This window comes from Histoplasma capsulatum, genomic scaffold, assembly GCF_000149585.1.
Source record: "Histoplasma capsulatum NAm1 scaffold_1 genomic scaffold, whole genome shotgun sequence".
In the NCBI taxonomy this organism is placed as follows: domain Eukaryota; kingdom Fungi; phylum Ascomycota; class Eurotiomycetes; order Onygenales; family Ajellomycetaceae; genus Histoplasma; species Histoplasma mississippiense.
Genome location: NW_001813982.1, coordinates 1,177,463 through 1,194,640, shown reverse-complemented (window position 1 = coordinate 1,194,640; position 17,178 = coordinate 1,177,463). Strand labels below are relative to the sequence as shown.

Genomic DNA, 17,178 nt, shown 5'->3' with positions numbered 1-17,178 from the left:
TCGGGATAAACATCGGTTGTCTATGGCAACACCCGACGCTAGTGCCTTTTGGGGTTGGACCGGATATACATGTGCCACGGCATTTAAAGTTTCGGGTTCGGAGCATCCCGAGGTCAATATCAAGCTTAACAGTTATGTAACAACAACTCCGTCCAGAACCAAAGATTAAAACCCGGATATTCAGCAACCTCCAAATCCAAATCTACTCAGAATTGATAATAATCCAAGATTTTTGAAACACCCACCCGCATTCTGTAATATGACTGCCACAACTCCAGAATCAAATCTATAGAACGCCTGGTCCTCTATATCGGTATACTGATCCGAAAAGCTGTAGTGGAATTCGCTCAACCGGCTACACATATTTATAGGGATTCATGATGCCGTTCTAGAAAATAGATGATTTGTTAGGGGAAGTCAGGCGAAAGAAATGAGATTGAAGCACAAAAACTTACAGGATCGTAAAGTTTCTTAAGCTGGGCCATCAGCTTAATCATCGTCTCGCTCTTGCTGTAGCCGATGAATTCTTTCTTCGCAATTCCCAAACCATGTTCTGCACTAATACTGCCATTCCTCTTGGCAATCCACTCGTACACCCACGGCTCAATAAGCTCCTCAACCTGCTTGTTGTACTGCCGAACGGCGATGTTGAGATGCAGATTTGAATCCCCCATATGTCCATATCCCAACACTTCACGGACTGGATAGTTCTCGTCATCTCCAACTAGACCAGCGCTTGTCAATCGGTCTCTCGTGTCATCGACGAGTTGATAGAGCTCCGCTAAAGGAATGGAGACATCATACTTGTATGTTCCGCCCAGGTGACTCAGCGCTTCTGTAATGCCTTCCCGCCATCGCCATAGCGCTTGTGCTTGTGTTTCGTCCTGAGCCAACACGCCATCTGCCACGATAGATTCGCCCATGACATGTTCCAAAAAGCCTTCCAGTTTCTCGTTATCGTGCTCACCGTTCGAACCACTCGTTTCTACAAGGCAGTAGAACGGATACGAGCCATCCAGCGGCTTCTTCAACCCCGTTACCCCGTGTACCATGTCCTGACTCCGCCCATCCATCAACTCAAAGGCAGATAGGATTTCTGACAGATGGCCCTTGGCTTCCAGAAAGGCTGCTAGGGCCTGTTTATAGCTTTCAATGCCGAAGAAAGCTACATTAACAGCCTTTGGTCGTTGTGGACAAATAATAGAAACGCCAGTAATAATGCCAATGGTTCCCTCCCCACCAATGAAGAGCTGCTTGAGATCGTAACCCGTATTGTTCTTCCGTAACGTGGACAGGTCATCGATAATTGTCCCATCTGGAAGAACAGCCTCTATACCCAGTACATTGCCATGTAAACTCCCATAACGCAGTAGTCGCAGACCTCCAGCATTAGTAGCAACATTTCCTCCGATATGACACGACCCCTTCGCTCCCAGATCAAGAGGGAAAATATGATTCCGCTCCGCCAGGTATTTATCAGCAACTTCGAGAATCACACCAGCGTCAACGACCAGCACGCCTGAGTTTTCATCGAAGGAGCGAATATTATTCATCCGCGCCGTGTTAATGATAACCTCATCGAATACGGGCACGCCTCCTCCAACCAGTCCCGTATTACCACCCTGAGGCACGACCGCCAATTTATTTTCATTGCAGTATTTGAGAACATCACTCATCTGCTTTGTATTCTGTGGTTTCAACACCAGCTTCGCATGTCCTCGATACTTGCGCATCCAATCGCAGTTGAACGGTTCGATATCGTCGGTCGCGTCCGTTGTGAAACCATCTATGACGGCGGACGGGGATTTGAGGAGGGTTTTAAAGTGCTGGACATGAGTGCTGGTAAGTTCAGAGAAATTCGGGTTCCTCTTTAGATTCGGATATGCGTCTGTGGTGTATTTAGATTGGCTCTTGGGAGGAGTTGCCGTGACTGATATTTCCTGGGCTCCGAGAAGCGATGCGGACGTGCTGAATCGCATTGAACGTGCATCGCAGAAATTCGGACGGAAACTGCCTGTTCTTATCCTTGAAGATCCCCCGCGCCGGATGGCGAGTGAAACACCCCGGGCACCAGACATTGTGGATAGAGCTACGATGCAAAAGAGAGGAAAAAACAGAGGAAAATTCAGAACAGTGTTCGTGAGTTTTTAGTTTGGGGGGGATGACGATGATGCCAAGAAACAGCAGCTCGTTGGCGCTGGGCGGCAAAACGGACACCCCCATTCATGGATTCTGGGCGGCTTCAACACTATAAAAGCCCAACAAGTCGAGGGAATATAGAATGGGGGTGCCACGACATGCTACAATACATGGGGTTAAGCTCTGGTCACATCGACAATGAATGCTTCTTGACGCGACCCCATCAGATGCCGCTGGCTCCCGAAAAGTTCGTATGGATTTACGGATGTCCAGCATATTAAAATAACATTATAACTTCGGGCGCGCCTTTGTCTTCGTCTTCACCTTCGCCCCACGGTCCCTGTCTCTCAAGTGACGCCGCAATATCTTCCCGCTTGCAGTCTTTGGTATAACATCAATGACCTCCACGCCGCCCCTCAACCACTTATAACGCGCCTTATGGTCCGAGACATGCTTCTTAATATCGCGAATGAAAATGTGGTCATCAACCGGTGCATTCATAGCCTTGACCACGTATGCCTTTGGGACCTCCTCAACATCATCATTGATAACGGCAATAACAGGCTGTGTCCGCAACGTATGGATGGGTAAGCAGATGCGCTTCCAGCTCAGAGGGAGCAACTTGGAATCCCTGTACCAAATTGTCAAATAATTAAACCCCTACTATTCTCGCTCCTTACAACGTCCATTTACATGTACGTAGTGCTTACCTTCACTTCTATCAGCTCCTTAATCCTATCGACTATGAAAACATGATCCTCTCCTTTGGCGCTCTTCCTTAAAACAGCCTCGTCACCGGTCCGCAACCACCCGTTCTGGAAAGTCGCCTTATTTGCTGCGTCGTTGTTGAGGTATCCAAGCACAATCGTCGGGCCCCGTAGTAGGAGTTTTCCTGGTGTATCGTACTCTTCAATATCGTCTCCATCAGCCAACACGAGGCGCGCTTCAATTGAGGGAAGTAAGGAACCTGGTGATCCGAAGAAGATGTCATGCGGGCTGGTGGCTGTTGCAACGGCTGTGGTTTCTGTAAGGCCTATAATGCATTTGATTTTCTGCCTTAGTTTATATGAACAAACATATGCGAAAGGGAATCATACCGTAGGCTTGAAGGATAGACCACGATTGCTGCAGCTTGCCCAGTTGCTCAGCAGTTTCCAGGCCGAGAGGAGCTGCGCCAGTGATTATTGAGTGCACACTACCCAGGTCATATATTTTCATGAGTTCCTCATTCTTCACCATGGAAACAATTACGGGAGGAACCTTCTCTCTGTCAGTACACGCTGCAGGCACAATGGGCCGAAAGTGCATCTGAGCATCTCAATGCACAAGAACAGAGAACTTACCAGATATAAAACATTTATCCTAGACCTCTGTATAAACAGCCAAAAGTGTCTCGAGTTCAAATTTATGCAGCACAACCACACATTCACCTCTGAAAACCGCAGCGTGAAAAACAGAGAGGCCAAATATGTGACCCTGGGACAAAAGGCCCAGGACAACGTTCTTCTGGTCTGGTGTCCGGGCGCGACTCTCAAAGCTCGTTCATAAAAGTACCTCTGAAATCATATTCCGATGCGAAATCAGTACTCCTTTCTACTGGAGCACGTTAGCAGCGTCCCGTATAAATATTGCACGTGCCGCAGCGGAAAATGTATAATTTCTTGGGGTAGTTTATGACATGCCGGCAATCCACTCGTCCCACTCGAAAAGCATAAGTAGGCGCATTGACTCGCTCCTTGTCCCTTCTGCCACTTCAAAGCATCCAGGTCGCAAAGCTTCGAACCTTTCTCGATCAGTCGGCTCATGGTGGTAAACTCAGCCGGAGTACTTAAGCCATTCAGCAGCTCCTGCGGCATTTCCAAAATATACACTCGCGAGTGTGGTATTCCGCATTTGGAAGCTGCTTCGAGTGCTGTGGCCAGTAGAGGGATGCAAGTCAATAGCACTGACGATTTAGAGGCGCGAAGTTGATATGCCAACTCATCTACTGTGGAGGAGGCATTGATGAGTGTTGCTATACCTGATAGTTTATGGATAGCCCATCCAAGTGGAATATAGTCAATCTGTGTATATACATCTCAGCGTATGATTCATAAAAAAATATTACTGGCATAGTTATCCCCACGTGCTTTTTTCTCTTCAGAGAGGTTGTAATTTCGCGCCCTCGTCTCGCCCAGAGAATACATTAGAATAAAATTTTCATACAGTATTCAGCGAAAAGATGCATATTATTTTATCCCAATCGGAACCCCGATTCGGATGGCCATCCAAACTCCTGCGCAAGGCATCTGGCGAGATAATCCACGCGTTGCCGTACTTGCACCGCCGAATACCTCTCACCCGATATGCCCCACACAAAAGGGTTTCGAGAGCTGGCTAGTGAAGGCCTTCTGTACTTCTCTTCAAAAATGAAGTCACAGATCGGCATTGAATCTGGTATTGAGCTTCATGGCATGCTAGACGCCCATGATGGGGATTGGAAAACCATGATGTCTATGGGAGTGTCACCGAATCTGGATGGTTGTACCCCAGTTAGGAGATGCAATATCTAGCACAGGAGCAAATGAAGGGGGATATAAGGGTCAATCTACCAACACCGCGCTAATATGACACAAGTTTGTTTATCCCGAGGTTGCTACACCTCTGCCCAGAATATGAAATTTAGTGTTAAAAAGGATCTTACTGAATAGGGTACTAAAATAATTATGTGTACGGAGCACTATTGTAGTATATAGGTACTGCAGGATTTGTATATGATTATTGGAAACGGATGTACAGTATCACCACTAAACAGTGTGTATTCCAAATCCGAAAGGCGATAACACCCATAATAGTTACTAGCTATCAATCCCTCCTCATGATTGAGGGAGCTTAATTTCCAGTTATTCTTCCTTGGTGATAAGACCGGTTATGGCTGTGAACGGGCTAGCTACCGTGCCCCGATGAGTTGGCGAGTAAGGAACCAGGCTGTCTGGATTAGACGCGCGCTTGGCGCCTGTCCCGAGCTGGAGGCAGCCGCGATTGCGTCCCACCCGAATTGGGCAACGCCGTTCAACCTCCGAACTCTTAGACAATCTCTAAGCTAAAGTCTCCAGCAACAAATATCATCCGTCGTCTGTCCCAGTACATGGTTGTCCATCCTTAAAGCCACACGCTCCCTTAACATATCACGGCCGCTCGCTTCTCAGATATGGCTTCTGGATATGACCGAGCGCTTTCAGGTAAGTCGCTGATCCAATAGCTATTTCATTGCGTGATACGTACACTATAACTTGATAATCTTCTAACATACTACAAGTCTTTAGGTATGTTTGCGTCCAGGAAGATATATACTTACGTTGTTGCCCCTACCTGACACCGTTGAAAGTCCTGATGGCCACGTTTTCCAGGTAGAATATGCTCTCGAAGCTGTCAAGAGAGGTATGCCCAACATAATCATATCCATATCCATGCCCAATCAAGGATTCTTCGAATATATGCATACTAACCCAGTCATGCATATTATACAGGAACATGTGCTGTCGGCGTAAAGGGCAAGGACATCGTCGTCCTAGGCTGTGAGAAACGCTCCGCCATGAAACTGCAGGATACACGCATCACACCCTCCAAGCTCTGCCTGCTCGATAACCACGTCTGCCTCGCTTTCGCAGGCCTCAATGCCGATGCCAGAATCCTAGTCGACAAAGCCAGATTAGAAGCCCAGTCACATCGTCTTACCGTGGAGGATCCCGTCACCATCGAATATATCACCAAATATGTTGCTGGGGTGCAGCAGCGATATACGCAGAGTGGTGGCGTACGGCCGTTTGGCATTAGTACGCTGATTGTGGGTTTTGACCATGGCGATGATGTCCCGCGTCTGTACCAGACAGAGCCTTCGGGAATTTATTCGGCTTGGTAAGTCTATCAATATGAGAATAATGGGCATTTTGGAGTGATACATGTATGTCTGTATATCTAGCTAATGTATGGCTACGGGGATACAGGAAAGCAAACGCAATCGGCCGCTCGAGCAAGACTGTGCGAGAATTCTTAGAACGGCATCACAAAGACGATATGGACAGGGAGGCAACGATCCAGCTGACCATCAAGTCGCTGCTGGAGGTTGTACAGACGGGGGCTAAGAATATCGAAATCGCCATAATGGCGCCTGGGAAGACTATGGAACTGCTCCCGGGCGATCAGATTGAGGCATATGTCAAGAGCATAGAGACGGAGAAGCAGGAGGAGGCTGCTAAGAAGAAGACGGGACGGACTCCCGGGACAGGAACCGCGGCCATATTAACGCGAGGCGGAGGGGAGGGGTCAGACAGCTGAGAGGGATGTTTCAGTCCGTTTATTAAGTTATTTATTGACCGTAATGCATGTATTGTGTTTTCACTTCTTACCGGATATGGATTTTGCGTGATTTGAATCCTCTGTTTCTGGGCCTGCCAATATGCCTGTGGCAATGCTATCTTTGACGTCGTATCATATAATCGCATTTACACGAAGCAGAAAATGAGAAGAAGGAAAGAAGCGATGCAGAATTGAAAACATTATATCGTCACATCGTCATGAAACTTCCCCAAACAACTACCACAACAACACCACATCATGTCCTTATCCTATCCAAGCCGATTGGGCGCATCCTTAACATTGAAAATTGCCCGCTCCTCCTCCTGCCGCACTCGTTCATCCTTCAACATCCTATTAATTAATTAATGAAACGAAGCCGTTAGCCACATCTATGTGATACTGGTAAGACGAATAAATCCCCACCTAGAATCAATCCGGGCATCCTCCCCCTCGATCTTCAAGGCTGGTTTGGGCGTGACCGCGTCGAGGACAAAATGGTTATCGCAGTGCGGGCAGTATTCGTCACTGTATATCAATAGATAAAGTTAAATAGTTAATGAATGGAGTTGGTAATGAAAAGCGGCAGCTAAATATCAGAAATATAGGTATACCTCTCCTCGAATTCTCGCGCATCCTTCCGGAAACACTTTTTGCATTTCTTGCAGGCGAATGTCTATAGCAGAGGAAATATGTCAAGTCAGAAAAGTATTCTCCTCCAAACTGACGGTGATGGGGGATGCTAGGGAATTAACAACCATGTCAAACGACTGCAACAACTCATGGTTTTCCTGTTCCTGGTGGCATTGCGCGCAGTCGAACCATCGCCGGCCTAGGATATCACAATTAACCCAGGTTATCTATATAGGATCGGAGTACTCCAGACGGCGCCTCGTAGGGGAGCGCGCTAGATAACCTATAACTCACAGCATGGCGAGCGGATAGAGACCTGGGCATTCAAAATGTGCTTACTGGGCGAAAGTGCTGCATAAGCAGAAGTCGTGATTAAAATAGAGGCAAGAGGAATATACATGTGTAAATTTATGGGTTGGACATATGGTGGAGGGGCGGAGGAGGAGACGCGCACTTACCACATAGTTCTAGCTAGGGTCGGGCTATATTCTTTTGTTTTGAATAATACGCACTATTTGAGTGGACTTCGAGATGATACAAGGCGAAACAACAGCATAAAAGAAAACAATCTCCAAACAATCCAAGAAAGCCCGACAGAGGTAGAAGGGCAATGAAGTATCCACTACTCCGTACAGCGTCGATCAAACATACAGTCCAAGTTGAACAGGAACTCAAATTTCGGCCGGAAAAACTTTTGGCGTGCAAATCTTCTAATGAACTCTGTTTTGAAAACTTCTATGGAGCGTTCTTTTCTATGATACTTCAATCCTCTAAATAACTGAACCCTAACAACCTCACCATTTCCTAACCATGTCTTCATACTCCATTTTCCAACCCGGCTAGCAACTCTGCTGCACATTCCCACTATAAATGGATAAGAAATCAATCATCAAGATTTGGCCATCAGAGAAAGCGGGGGAAAAAATATCTATCTTTTACCTCCTGGACTCATCACTTAGGATGCACTAGCTAATCCTCTTCGGCGAGGAATCTTTACTCTGGTTCAAAGTCGTCCAGGCGACTCGAAGAGAACGGGCAGATCATGGCGTTCTGTGCTCCCGATTACGACTTGATCACGACTGACCCTGATTTCGCCGCCTAGATGCTCGCAACTCCCCGCGTTCCGCTTTGCTGTGTCTTTAGTGGTCTTTGGATTGGATGCTCTTCCCCCGATCGAGTACGTGTCGGGTATCTGATAACAATTTCCGATGTTGGTGACTTGTATTCGATTGCAGAGGGCTTTTTCAGAAGCAAGGCAACTGGGACCTGTATTAGTGACGGGGTAACTCGAGGCGCTTCTGGCGGATACGCATGATGCAGGTCAGAAAGCATAAGGTGGTAATATGTCTCCTGGTTTTCGATGATCTTTTTCAGGTAGAGGACCAGAAACTCATTTCCACCGATCAAGAACCCCCATGAACAATCACAGTCGATCATGTGCTTTCCCAGATATGACACATCTTGTCAGAACTGATCGCTCTCTTCTGAATTCTCATGTATGCAGGACACTCTCCAGGCGCGAGCTCGCTCACCTTGAAGACAATTGACCTTTCGCCTGTTTCATAGGATTTAAGTTCCAACTTTGTTCCTTGACTATTGTTCTCTTGTGCCATTCTCACAATTTTGCTGACATGTCCATTGAAAGCTGCGACACTCTTATGCTCAATGGTAATTACATCCCTCCCGTCGCGTTGAATTTCCGGTTCGGACGAACGCCCCCTTCTTCTTGACACGACACTGATTGGATATTGGCTGGCCCTAAGTCATCCGCTATCTGCACAAATGCCCTACATAGCCTATGGCATGGGTAAACACATCAATATTCATTGTCTCATCTCCTGTCCTTGTGTGCAGCAACATCTCTGCAACAGCGTGCGCAGCACCAAGATTATGTACTGGGTTTGTCACGGTGCCCAGGTTTATACGTGTCTTTCTGTGATATCCTGGCACATTCGGGTATCCTGGACGATGAGCTGAGGCAGTCGACGTACATCTGCAGGAACTTTTGATGCCAACGGCGCAGTGGATTCGCTGCCAGGATTGTCAGTTACGATTTGCCCAACTGGAGGGTTATCATAAAATTCTGCCAAAGTCCCATATCCAGGCAGGTTGAGCCGAGAAATTTGTGTCGCCATGGGAAAGATCGTAGGAGCAGTACCCCGAAGTATGAGATATGTTGACTAACTTATGAGCAGTTTCTCAGGGAAATAAGAACCTCGTATTGATGAATGGAAGTCAAGAGAGGCGGATTTCGACTTTTATACTATGGATGTGCAGTGAATGGTGGATGTTTCTATCACCTACTGGCAAACTCATCTTTGAATGGAACAGCTGCATCAAAGAGTCAAGCAGTGGATCTTTTCCTTGGTTGTTTCTTTCCCCAGCTAGAATTAGCTGGTATATACAAACGTTTTCTTTCTTGTGTCATGGCGTCTCCCTTCTTGCTTTGTGAATCAGACTCCTTCAGTTACCAGTCCCATACATGACCTTCCACTTTGCCTCCAGAACCCAGCATTTGTTACAAGTGAATATTTACGCCCCCCCCAACCCTTCAATTTCCTTCCAAAAGTTGGAAAAAAGAAAGTTTCCCTTGGCCAATACCCAATACCCACCCCAAAAAAAAAAAAAAAAAAAAAAAAAAAAAAAAAAAAAAGGAGGCAACCACCCCCAGGGGAAGGGCCCCTTGGTTTGTTTTCCTTTTTTAGCTCCCCCCCCCCCCCCCCCCCCCCCCAAAATATCATCTCTGTCGCTTTGGAAGGAGCTGCACTTATCTGGATTGCCAGGTTTGCATGTACTATCGGGGCTGATGGGCGTGACTTCAGAAAATCCCATAATTACCATCTCGCCATTCGGACGCGTTCCAAACTTATACGGATACAAATCACAATAGTGGTATCCAGCCCGGTAAAGTCGTTCGATGTATTTTACGGCCTCGTTCCTAACCCGTTAGTTTATCAGTTTGATATGGATCAACGGAATGAATACGTGGATCGTGGGCCATCCTCGGTTCTAAACTTACTTCTCATCTCCGCTCATTTCATCGAATGAGTTGAACGACCTCTCCATCAGCTCCGTCACAAGGAAGCCCGCTGGGCCCGTGAACGTCATTCCTGCAAATGAACCATAATAATACGGAATGAATGAGCGCCCTTGGAATTTATCGTATATCCTAACCTCGTTTTGGAATTGATAAAATCGGTTTTCTTCGCAGCTGAAGAACGTTTTGACTGCGCACCGCTGTTGGTCATGGTGACCGTCTGCTGCGAGGAAGGCGTCCATAACATTGCAGCTTAACCTACATAGTAGAGGCCAATCTCTCTAGTGCAAATACATGGCAATGCCGAAACTCTTCTCCGCCCTCAACTCCCTTTTTGGAGAGAGAATCAGAGAGACGTGCCACTATATGGACCGCATTTAGTGCCCCGTCAACTGCAGAATTTGATGTCTGCGTTTCTCTTCGTTTTGGCTTGACGAATTTGGACAAGAAGAACAGAGCGGTTTGAGTGTCACATAATCGTATCATTCTAGAAAGTTATGCTCTAAACCAGGATCACAAGAGTTGGGAAAGGATAGCGTGCAATACTTTTGGCACCACGTCAGTTTATACGATTTATTAAAATCGAGGGAGGGAACGTACGTCGATATATTCAAACTCGGCTGGCATGCCAACTACCGTCGGTGTTGATGAACCGGAGTCTGTTGTCGTGCGTTTCCTTTTGCCAGTCGTTTCCAACAAGCTGGTGTTGGCGGGGTCTAAGCCGTCGGGCTAGTCTCTATGATGCGTAAATCTCTCACCCGGTCGATTGTTATCGGGGGCTTGTAAGCCATGTCCGAATCATCCGAGAGAAGCAGCGCGATTAGAACCGAAATTAGACTCGGCATTGGAGGCACGGCAAACACGGGGTAGCTGCTAGAGACGAAGAGATGATCTTGACCATAGCTGCGGGTTGATTCTCGGTGAAAAACTAAGTAGGCGTGCCCTCCTAGCAGAATCGCCTTCTCGCATCCTGACCTGACCATACGCTGTGCAAGCTAACAGCAATACAGACCACCTCACCCCTGGGTACATAAGTAAATCAATAAATGACGAAGAAAAGACTCAAAAATGACACGTTAAATAGCTATACTCTCCCGCTACCATTGGTATCATAGGAAATGTTAATGACGGTATACGCACGGGAACTGTATTGGAATAGGAATATCTTGGGTTGAGTATATCGCTCAGCCATTGATATTGGAGAGATGGGAATACAAATATTTAATCCAACAGCTTCTAGTATCGCTCCCTGAGGAATTGATGTGCCGAATCTGGAATTCAAAATTCTATCACGCTACAGAGTACAAAATGGGCATCTTAGAAATCCCCGGGCTCATTTATGTTTTATAGCAAGATAATTATTAATTGGTCATTTCAAGTGGATTGAAGACTGCACAGGAATATGAAGACGAAAGTTTTTCTCAACGTTTTACGTTTTATACCTAGAAAAATCAGATAGTTACGAATATGGTTGTTTTCCGTGAAGTTCTTTCTTTCTCTACCTCTTCCGCCCTCCATTCATGAATATCAACTGATATCAAAACTTGAAAAGATGCACTTTAGGAATTGCTTTCGATACTGAAGACGAAAAAACCATCTTCGATGATAATTTGCAGCAGCCCTATACAGTGGTAGCAGTGAAGTGTGTGCTGGGCACATCAAAGATTCTACTGTTTACAATAACTAACTGCAGAGGTCATACTTACTAGCATAATCCAAAAACTTCTTCAGTACTATTACGAGTTAACTAGTTAAGTAATATTCAGCAGTCGTCTAATAACTAACTGGTATAATAAAGCGTCACAAGGAGATTGCAGATGTGGCAGACCAGTTCGTAGGAAGTAATTCATACTGCAAAGGACAGCAGACAGATGTAAACAGGGCACAATCTATGAGCGATGATCAGCGACTTATGTACATCATCAGATCACGGGGACAGACAAAGCGCCGCAGCTCAAACACCTGGTTCCAAGGTTGACCATCACACCACACCTCCTTAGAACCTCCTTAGACCCGTTGTCCTCGTCCTCTCGTCCTCTCGTCCTCTCCCGTCTTCCGTCTCCACTTCACAATCACGAGGATAGCCGACTGTTCTGTCGCAGGCAATCGTCCCTCGCTGGTTTGTGGGTTTAGCTCGTCTACTCCGTGCAGGCCGCCGTGCAGGCCGCGTCATTCCTAGCTCCGTTGTTGGTCTGCCCTGTCAAAGTCTTAGGTCTTCTAGCCGCTTTTAAGGAGCTTGAACATATGCGCTTAGCATTTCCCTCACGACGTCACTCAAATCATTCCTCCGTCTCTATCCATTACCGACCACACTCCACACAGATGGTTTGCGGAATACGGTCGAGCTTTTCCATTCGCAACTAACGGTTGCTGCTTGCTACTGTCATTTCTGCTATGGAGGCAAAGCACAACGAGCGCCCTGATGGGAATGGCACCGACGAGGACTCTATTGTATGACAGAACTGCTACCTGCTGTTTCCTTTTATCCACCATCATGCTGACTGACATCCTCTGCTATATATTGATAGAAACCTGTTTCTTCCCTCCTCTCCCACTTCGAAAACCTTGCTCACCTTAACCCCAAGTCGCATCATCCCACTGCGGCTTCAACCCATGAATCCCGCTCCGCCTTCCTAGAAACCCCAAACGTCGTCACTAGTCGTGCTTCTTTAGATCTCCCACGCCCGGATCCCTCAAACTGGTCGTCATCTTCTTCTTCTTCTTCTTCCCATGCGCGCTCCGCTGCTCACTCCCCTTCGTCGTCCAGATGGCTTCACACTGCCAGGCACAATCATGCTAGTGTTACGGCTACGAACACAGATGGGTTTCAAGGAAGACGGATGCCGGCTAGGCCAGTGTCCATGAATGTCTCATCCGCGCAGTGGAAAGCTCCAGTCCTCACTATAGATACTCCCCGCACTGCTTCCCAGACCTGTGTCATTCCCGCCACCGAGAATCGCAGCAGGGAAATACGGACGGTCCCGGAACCTCCCCCGCCGCGTAGGCCACCTAGCAGTCAGAGTCGTCCGTCGAGCAGACCATGTACCCCCGTAACCGATTCCTCAGGCGTGGTAATTTGGGCAGAGGGCAGAGCTCGTGATGCCAAAAACGGCCTCAAAGCTGCGTCTCTCCCACCCCCTGTCAATAGAGCGGAAAAGCCCAAAATCCCCGCCACTACCAAAAACACCACCGCTGTTCCTCGTTGGGAGAACGCGAAATCTCTTGCGCCAGCGTCGGAAAGGATCTCAGTCGGTGTTGAAGCTTCACCATTCAGTACCCCTCCAAGTAGTCCAGAAAAAGCTCCCCCGGGTACCATAGCGACAAACGGCGATTCCTCAAATCGCATTCCCCCGCTCTACTCCACTGCTGAGCGCGGACCTCGCAGAGCTTTCCCCGACCCTACCCCGTTTCGATATCCTCGTCGATCCGCGACTTTCGAGGCTGAGCATGACGGTTCATCCGGTCCGAGAAGTGCAACGACGGTATTAACACGCGACATTAAACACCCCCCGCCGCCGATTCCAATGAAACGGAGTGAGACCGATCTTTCGGGACGAAGGAGCGCCAGGGACCCCCGGGACAAGCAATATACCAGCGATAATCTAGAGGATCGACCGGGCCTGCCACCCCGCGCCCAAGCGCGAATATCTCGTCGAGGTGCTCCCTCGCAGACTGGAATTCAACCGTCTTCTGACCTCGCACCCAGACGCTCCTTTGATATCCTCTCCAGATCAACTATCACATCGAATTTCTCCGTCCGTGTTGGAAGCGAGCAAACCGATCCACATTTCCCTCCGCCACCGCAAAGAGACACAGCTGTGCCTGGTGGCCGAATACATGCTAACAGCAAGACCCAACCACCCTCTACCCCGACACAGTTTGCACGATCACCTATGCGCTCAGTGGAATGCCTTTCGACACCCCCTGCTTCCAACCAACGTCAGACCAGTAGATCCACTCGCATTGAGTCAGAGGAATCAGAGCCGCCCTTCGACGATGCGCCAATCCCTCGTACAGACTACCCTGATTTTTCTAACACCAATCGTCGCCCACCGATATTCAAAAGTGGAACAAGGAGTATTCACACCAAGCATGATGTGCGAGTTTTTGACGTTTGTGGGAACTATGCATGCACGACAGGGTACTTTACTCGAGTCTGGGACCTAGTAAGTGGGGAGCAAGTTTTAGGATTGAATCATGGGGAAACTGTCAAAGGTTTATGTATTGCATTTAAACCAGGAAATACAATGGACGATGAGGGGAAACTACTTTGGCTGGGAACGAATGCGGGGGAGATCCATGAGGTTGATATTCAAACACAGTCGATTGTTTCGTCGCGGACGTTACCGTCACGGAGAGAAATTATCAAGATCTATCGGCATAAAAAGGAACTTTGGACGCTTGACGATGAGGGCAAACTACTCCTCTGGCCTCCAGATGAATCGGGTTCGCCTAATCTTCAATACAGCTACAGCCACCCATACGATCGAGTTGCGAAGGGCCATACTTTCTCGATGGTTGTTGGAGACCTGTTGTGGCTCGCATCCGGCAAGGAAGTACGGGTTTACCGTCCCAATTCTAAAGATGCGGATTTCCAAGTCCTCAAGGGACCGTTCGGGAAATCAGATGCTGGCGAAATCACGTCGGGCACCACTAGTCCCAAAGACGGTGGCCTCGTTTACCTAGGACATGCTGATGGGAAAGTTTCGATTTACTCTGCGCAGGATTACTCATGTCGAGCAACGTTGAACGTGAGCTTATATAAAATCAATTGCCTGGCGATGGTTGGTGATTACCTCTGGGCGGGCTATAAGACAGGCATGATCTATGTCTACGATATTTCTACTTCACCATGGACCGTTAAGAAGGACTGGCAGGCGCATGACCAAGCTGTCTGTGGGCTGTTGCTGGATTCCAGTAGCGTTTGGACTGTTAATCGATTGCAAGCTGTTTCGCTTGGGACGGATAATTATATTCGGCTATGGGACGCTATGCTTGAGGACGACTGGCTTGGTTTGTATCCTTTGTATCCTTCATGTCCTAACATGGCAGACGCAGCGTATTGACTTTTTTTCTTTGACTTTTCAGAAGCCCGAATGCATGACAGGGACGTCGAGTACTGTCATTTCCGTGAAATAACCGCGGCCGTTCTTACGTGGAATGCAGGAGCAACCGTCCCGGGCAATTTGCGGGATAGCAAGTTCATCCGAGACGTTGTCCACCCTGAAAGTCCTCCGGATATTTTGGTTTTTGGGTTTCAGGAGCTTGTGGACCTGGAAAACAAAAAAATTACTGCTAGTAAGTTAGAACCTTAACCCCGTAGTGAATATTCAGAGCTTTTTTTTTTTTTTTTTTTTTTTTTTTTTTTTTTTTCTCTCTCTCTCTCTCTCGTTATGTATTTGAGCTGACAAACTTTAAATAGAGAGTATCCTCATGAGCAGCAAGAAGAAAGACAGTGCAGATAAGGAACACATGAGCCGGCAGTATCGTGTTTGGAAAGATTATCTTGCTTCTTGTATACATGATATAATGCCTATTGATCAGCCCTACGTCCTCCTCCACACCTCAAACCTCATCGGTCTATTCACCTGCGTGTTCGTCAAACAAGAAGAGCGTCAAAGAATCAGAGGCATCAGTGCAACGGAGGTGAAGCGCGGCATGGGCGGGCTGCACGGCAATAAGGTTCGTCTCTCTCTGTGATAAAGGCTCAAACTAAATTTAACGTGGGCCAATAGGGTGCGCTCGTCTTCCGCTTCATCCTCGACGATAGCTCTCTCTGCTTCATAAACTGCCATCTGGCAGCCGGCCAATCCCAAACTACCCATCGCAACAATGACATTGCTGCAATTCTTGAAAGCAGTTCCCTGCCACCCGAATCTAGCTACTCGTCACGCATCGACCTCTTCGTCGGTGGTGGCGATGGCACTATGATCCTTGACCACGAAATCTGCATACTAAATGGCGATCTAAACTACCGTATCGATTCTATGCCACGCAACACCATCATCGAAGCCGTTAAGGCACGCAATCTTCCCAAACTCCTCGACCGCGACCAACTTCTTGCCTCCCGCCGCAAAAACCCCGGTTTCCGCCTCCGCGCCTTCAACGAGGCACCCATCACTTTTTCACCGACGTATAAATACGACGTTGGCACCGACCAATATGATTCTAGTGAGAAGAAGCGGTCGCCGGCTTGGTGTGATCGGCTACTTTATCGGGGCGTTGGGAGGATCAAACAGCTGGAGTACCGCCGGCATGAAGTCAAGGTATCGGATCATCGCCCCGTCAGCGGTCTGTTCAAGATGCGCATCAAAACTATCTCCCCAGAAAAAAGGACGAATGTGTGGGTAACGTGTCAGGAGGAGTTTCGGAAGGAGAAGCGGAGGTTGGCGACGGATGCTAGGTATGTAATTCTCCTCTTTTCTTTTATTTCTCCTGTTATCTTTGATTCCCCCTTTTTTCAAAGAATTTATATTTTTTTCAATTCAAAAGGGTTTGCCTGGTAGAAGATGAGAAGCAGGGATATTAACGTTATTGTGTAGTATCGACTACCTCGTTCGCATTCTTGGCCTCGATCCCCAAGAGGCCCGATCGTTAATATCTACTACGCCTGGAACTAAATAAATATATGTTCCCGCTCCTCATCTACACCATGCAATTCGCCAACTCCACCACAGCTAACCAACCCCCCTTTTTTAAACTCGATCCTCAAGCTTGTATCATTGCAATGTCAGCCATAATACTGAAGTGCTATAAGTGAAGCGCCTTATCCCCTGCCTTTTGCTTCCCCTTTTGTGCTCCCAGATTCTTTTTTTTTTTTTCAAAAAATCTTGTCTTGATATAATGAGGATAGAGAGATAGCGAGAAATCACAGACCACCGCCCGATCTTCTTCTTAACAACGTCACCCGTTTAGGTACATCTTTTTCATTTACTGTTATTAATTTTAACTTAATCTCCCTTTTCTTCCCTGCTATTGCTTGCCTCTCACTCCGACCCCACCACTTGCAACACAGCACAACGACACCAGATGAT

The 17,178-nt window shown here is 47.5% G+C and overlaps 6 protein-coding genes across 6 annotated transcripts; 3 read left to right on the top strand and 3 right to left on the bottom strand.

The window, feature by feature from the left end:
• Positions 1 to 355: 355 nt before the first annotated feature.
• HCAG_00349 (D-lactate dehydrogenase 2, mitochondrial precursor) lies at positions 356 to 2,078 on the bottom strand (the record flags this gene model as incomplete). The annotated part of the gene is made up of 2 exons (XM_001543253.1): positions 356 to 388; positions 456 to 2,078. The coding sequence occupies 2 exons, from the start codon at positions 2,076 to 2,078 to the stop codon at positions 356 to 358; spliced, it is 1,656 nt and encodes a 551-aa protein (XP_001543303.1).
• Positions 2,079 to 2,427: 349 nt separating this feature from the next.
• HCAG_00348 (hypothetical protein) lies at positions 2,428 to 4,325 on the bottom strand (the record flags this gene model as incomplete). Its single annotated transcript, XM_001543252.1, has 6 exons — positions 2,428 to 2,703; positions 2,850 to 3,172; positions 3,237 to 3,419; positions 3,694 to 3,735; positions 3,923 to 4,159; positions 4,247 to 4,325. The coding sequence occupies 6 exons, from the start codon at positions 4,323 to 4,325 to the stop codon at positions 2,428 to 2,430; spliced, it is 1,140 nt and encodes a 379-aa protein (XP_001543302.1).
• A 1,004-nt stretch (positions 4,326 to 5,329) lies between these two features.
• Positions 5,330 to 6,456, top strand: HCAG_00347 (proteasome component PRE6; the record flags this gene model as incomplete). The annotated part of the gene is made up of 5 exons (XM_001543251.1): positions 5,330 to 5,360; positions 5,438 to 5,444; positions 5,507 to 5,559; positions 5,649 to 6,036; positions 6,126 to 6,456. 5 exons carry the CDS (start codon positions 5,330 to 5,332, stop codon positions 6,454 to 6,456), a joined length of 810 nt encoding a protein of 269 aa, XP_001543301.1.
• Positions 6,457 to 6,746: 290 nt separating this feature from the next.
• HCAG_00346 (conserved hypothetical protein) lies at positions 6,747 to 7,570 on the bottom strand (the record flags this gene model as incomplete). The annotated part of the gene is made up of 6 exons (XM_001543250.1): positions 6,747 to 6,828; positions 6,901 to 7,002; positions 7,089 to 7,150; positions 7,233 to 7,306; positions 7,402 to 7,445; positions 7,566 to 7,570. The coding sequence occupies 6 exons, from the start codon at positions 7,568 to 7,570 to the stop codon at positions 6,747 to 6,749; spliced, it is 369 nt and encodes a 122-aa protein (XP_001543300.1).
• A 3,199-nt stretch (positions 7,571 to 10,769) lies between these two features.
• On the top strand, positions 10,770 to 12,122 carry HCAG_00345 (predicted protein; the record flags this gene model as incomplete). Its single annotated transcript, XM_001543249.1, has 4 exons — positions 10,770 to 10,811; positions 11,229 to 11,274; positions 11,761 to 11,786; positions 11,943 to 12,122. 4 exons carry the CDS (start codon positions 10,770 to 10,772, stop codon positions 12,120 to 12,122), a joined length of 294 nt encoding a protein of 97 aa, XP_001543299.1.
• A 416-nt stretch (positions 12,123 to 12,538) lies between these two features.
• On the top strand, positions 12,539 to 16,673 carry HCAG_00344 (conserved hypothetical protein; the record flags this gene model as incomplete). The annotated part of the gene is made up of 7 exons (XM_001543248.1): positions 12,539 to 12,595; positions 12,673 to 14,310; positions 14,404 to 15,157; positions 15,311 to 15,442; positions 15,567 to 15,826; positions 15,880 to 16,547; positions 16,637 to 16,673. 7 exons carry the CDS (start codon positions 12,539 to 12,541, stop codon positions 16,671 to 16,673), a joined length of 3,546 nt encoding a protein of 1,181 aa, XP_001543298.1.
• Between the last annotated feature and the right edge of the window lie 505 nt (positions 16,674 to 17,178).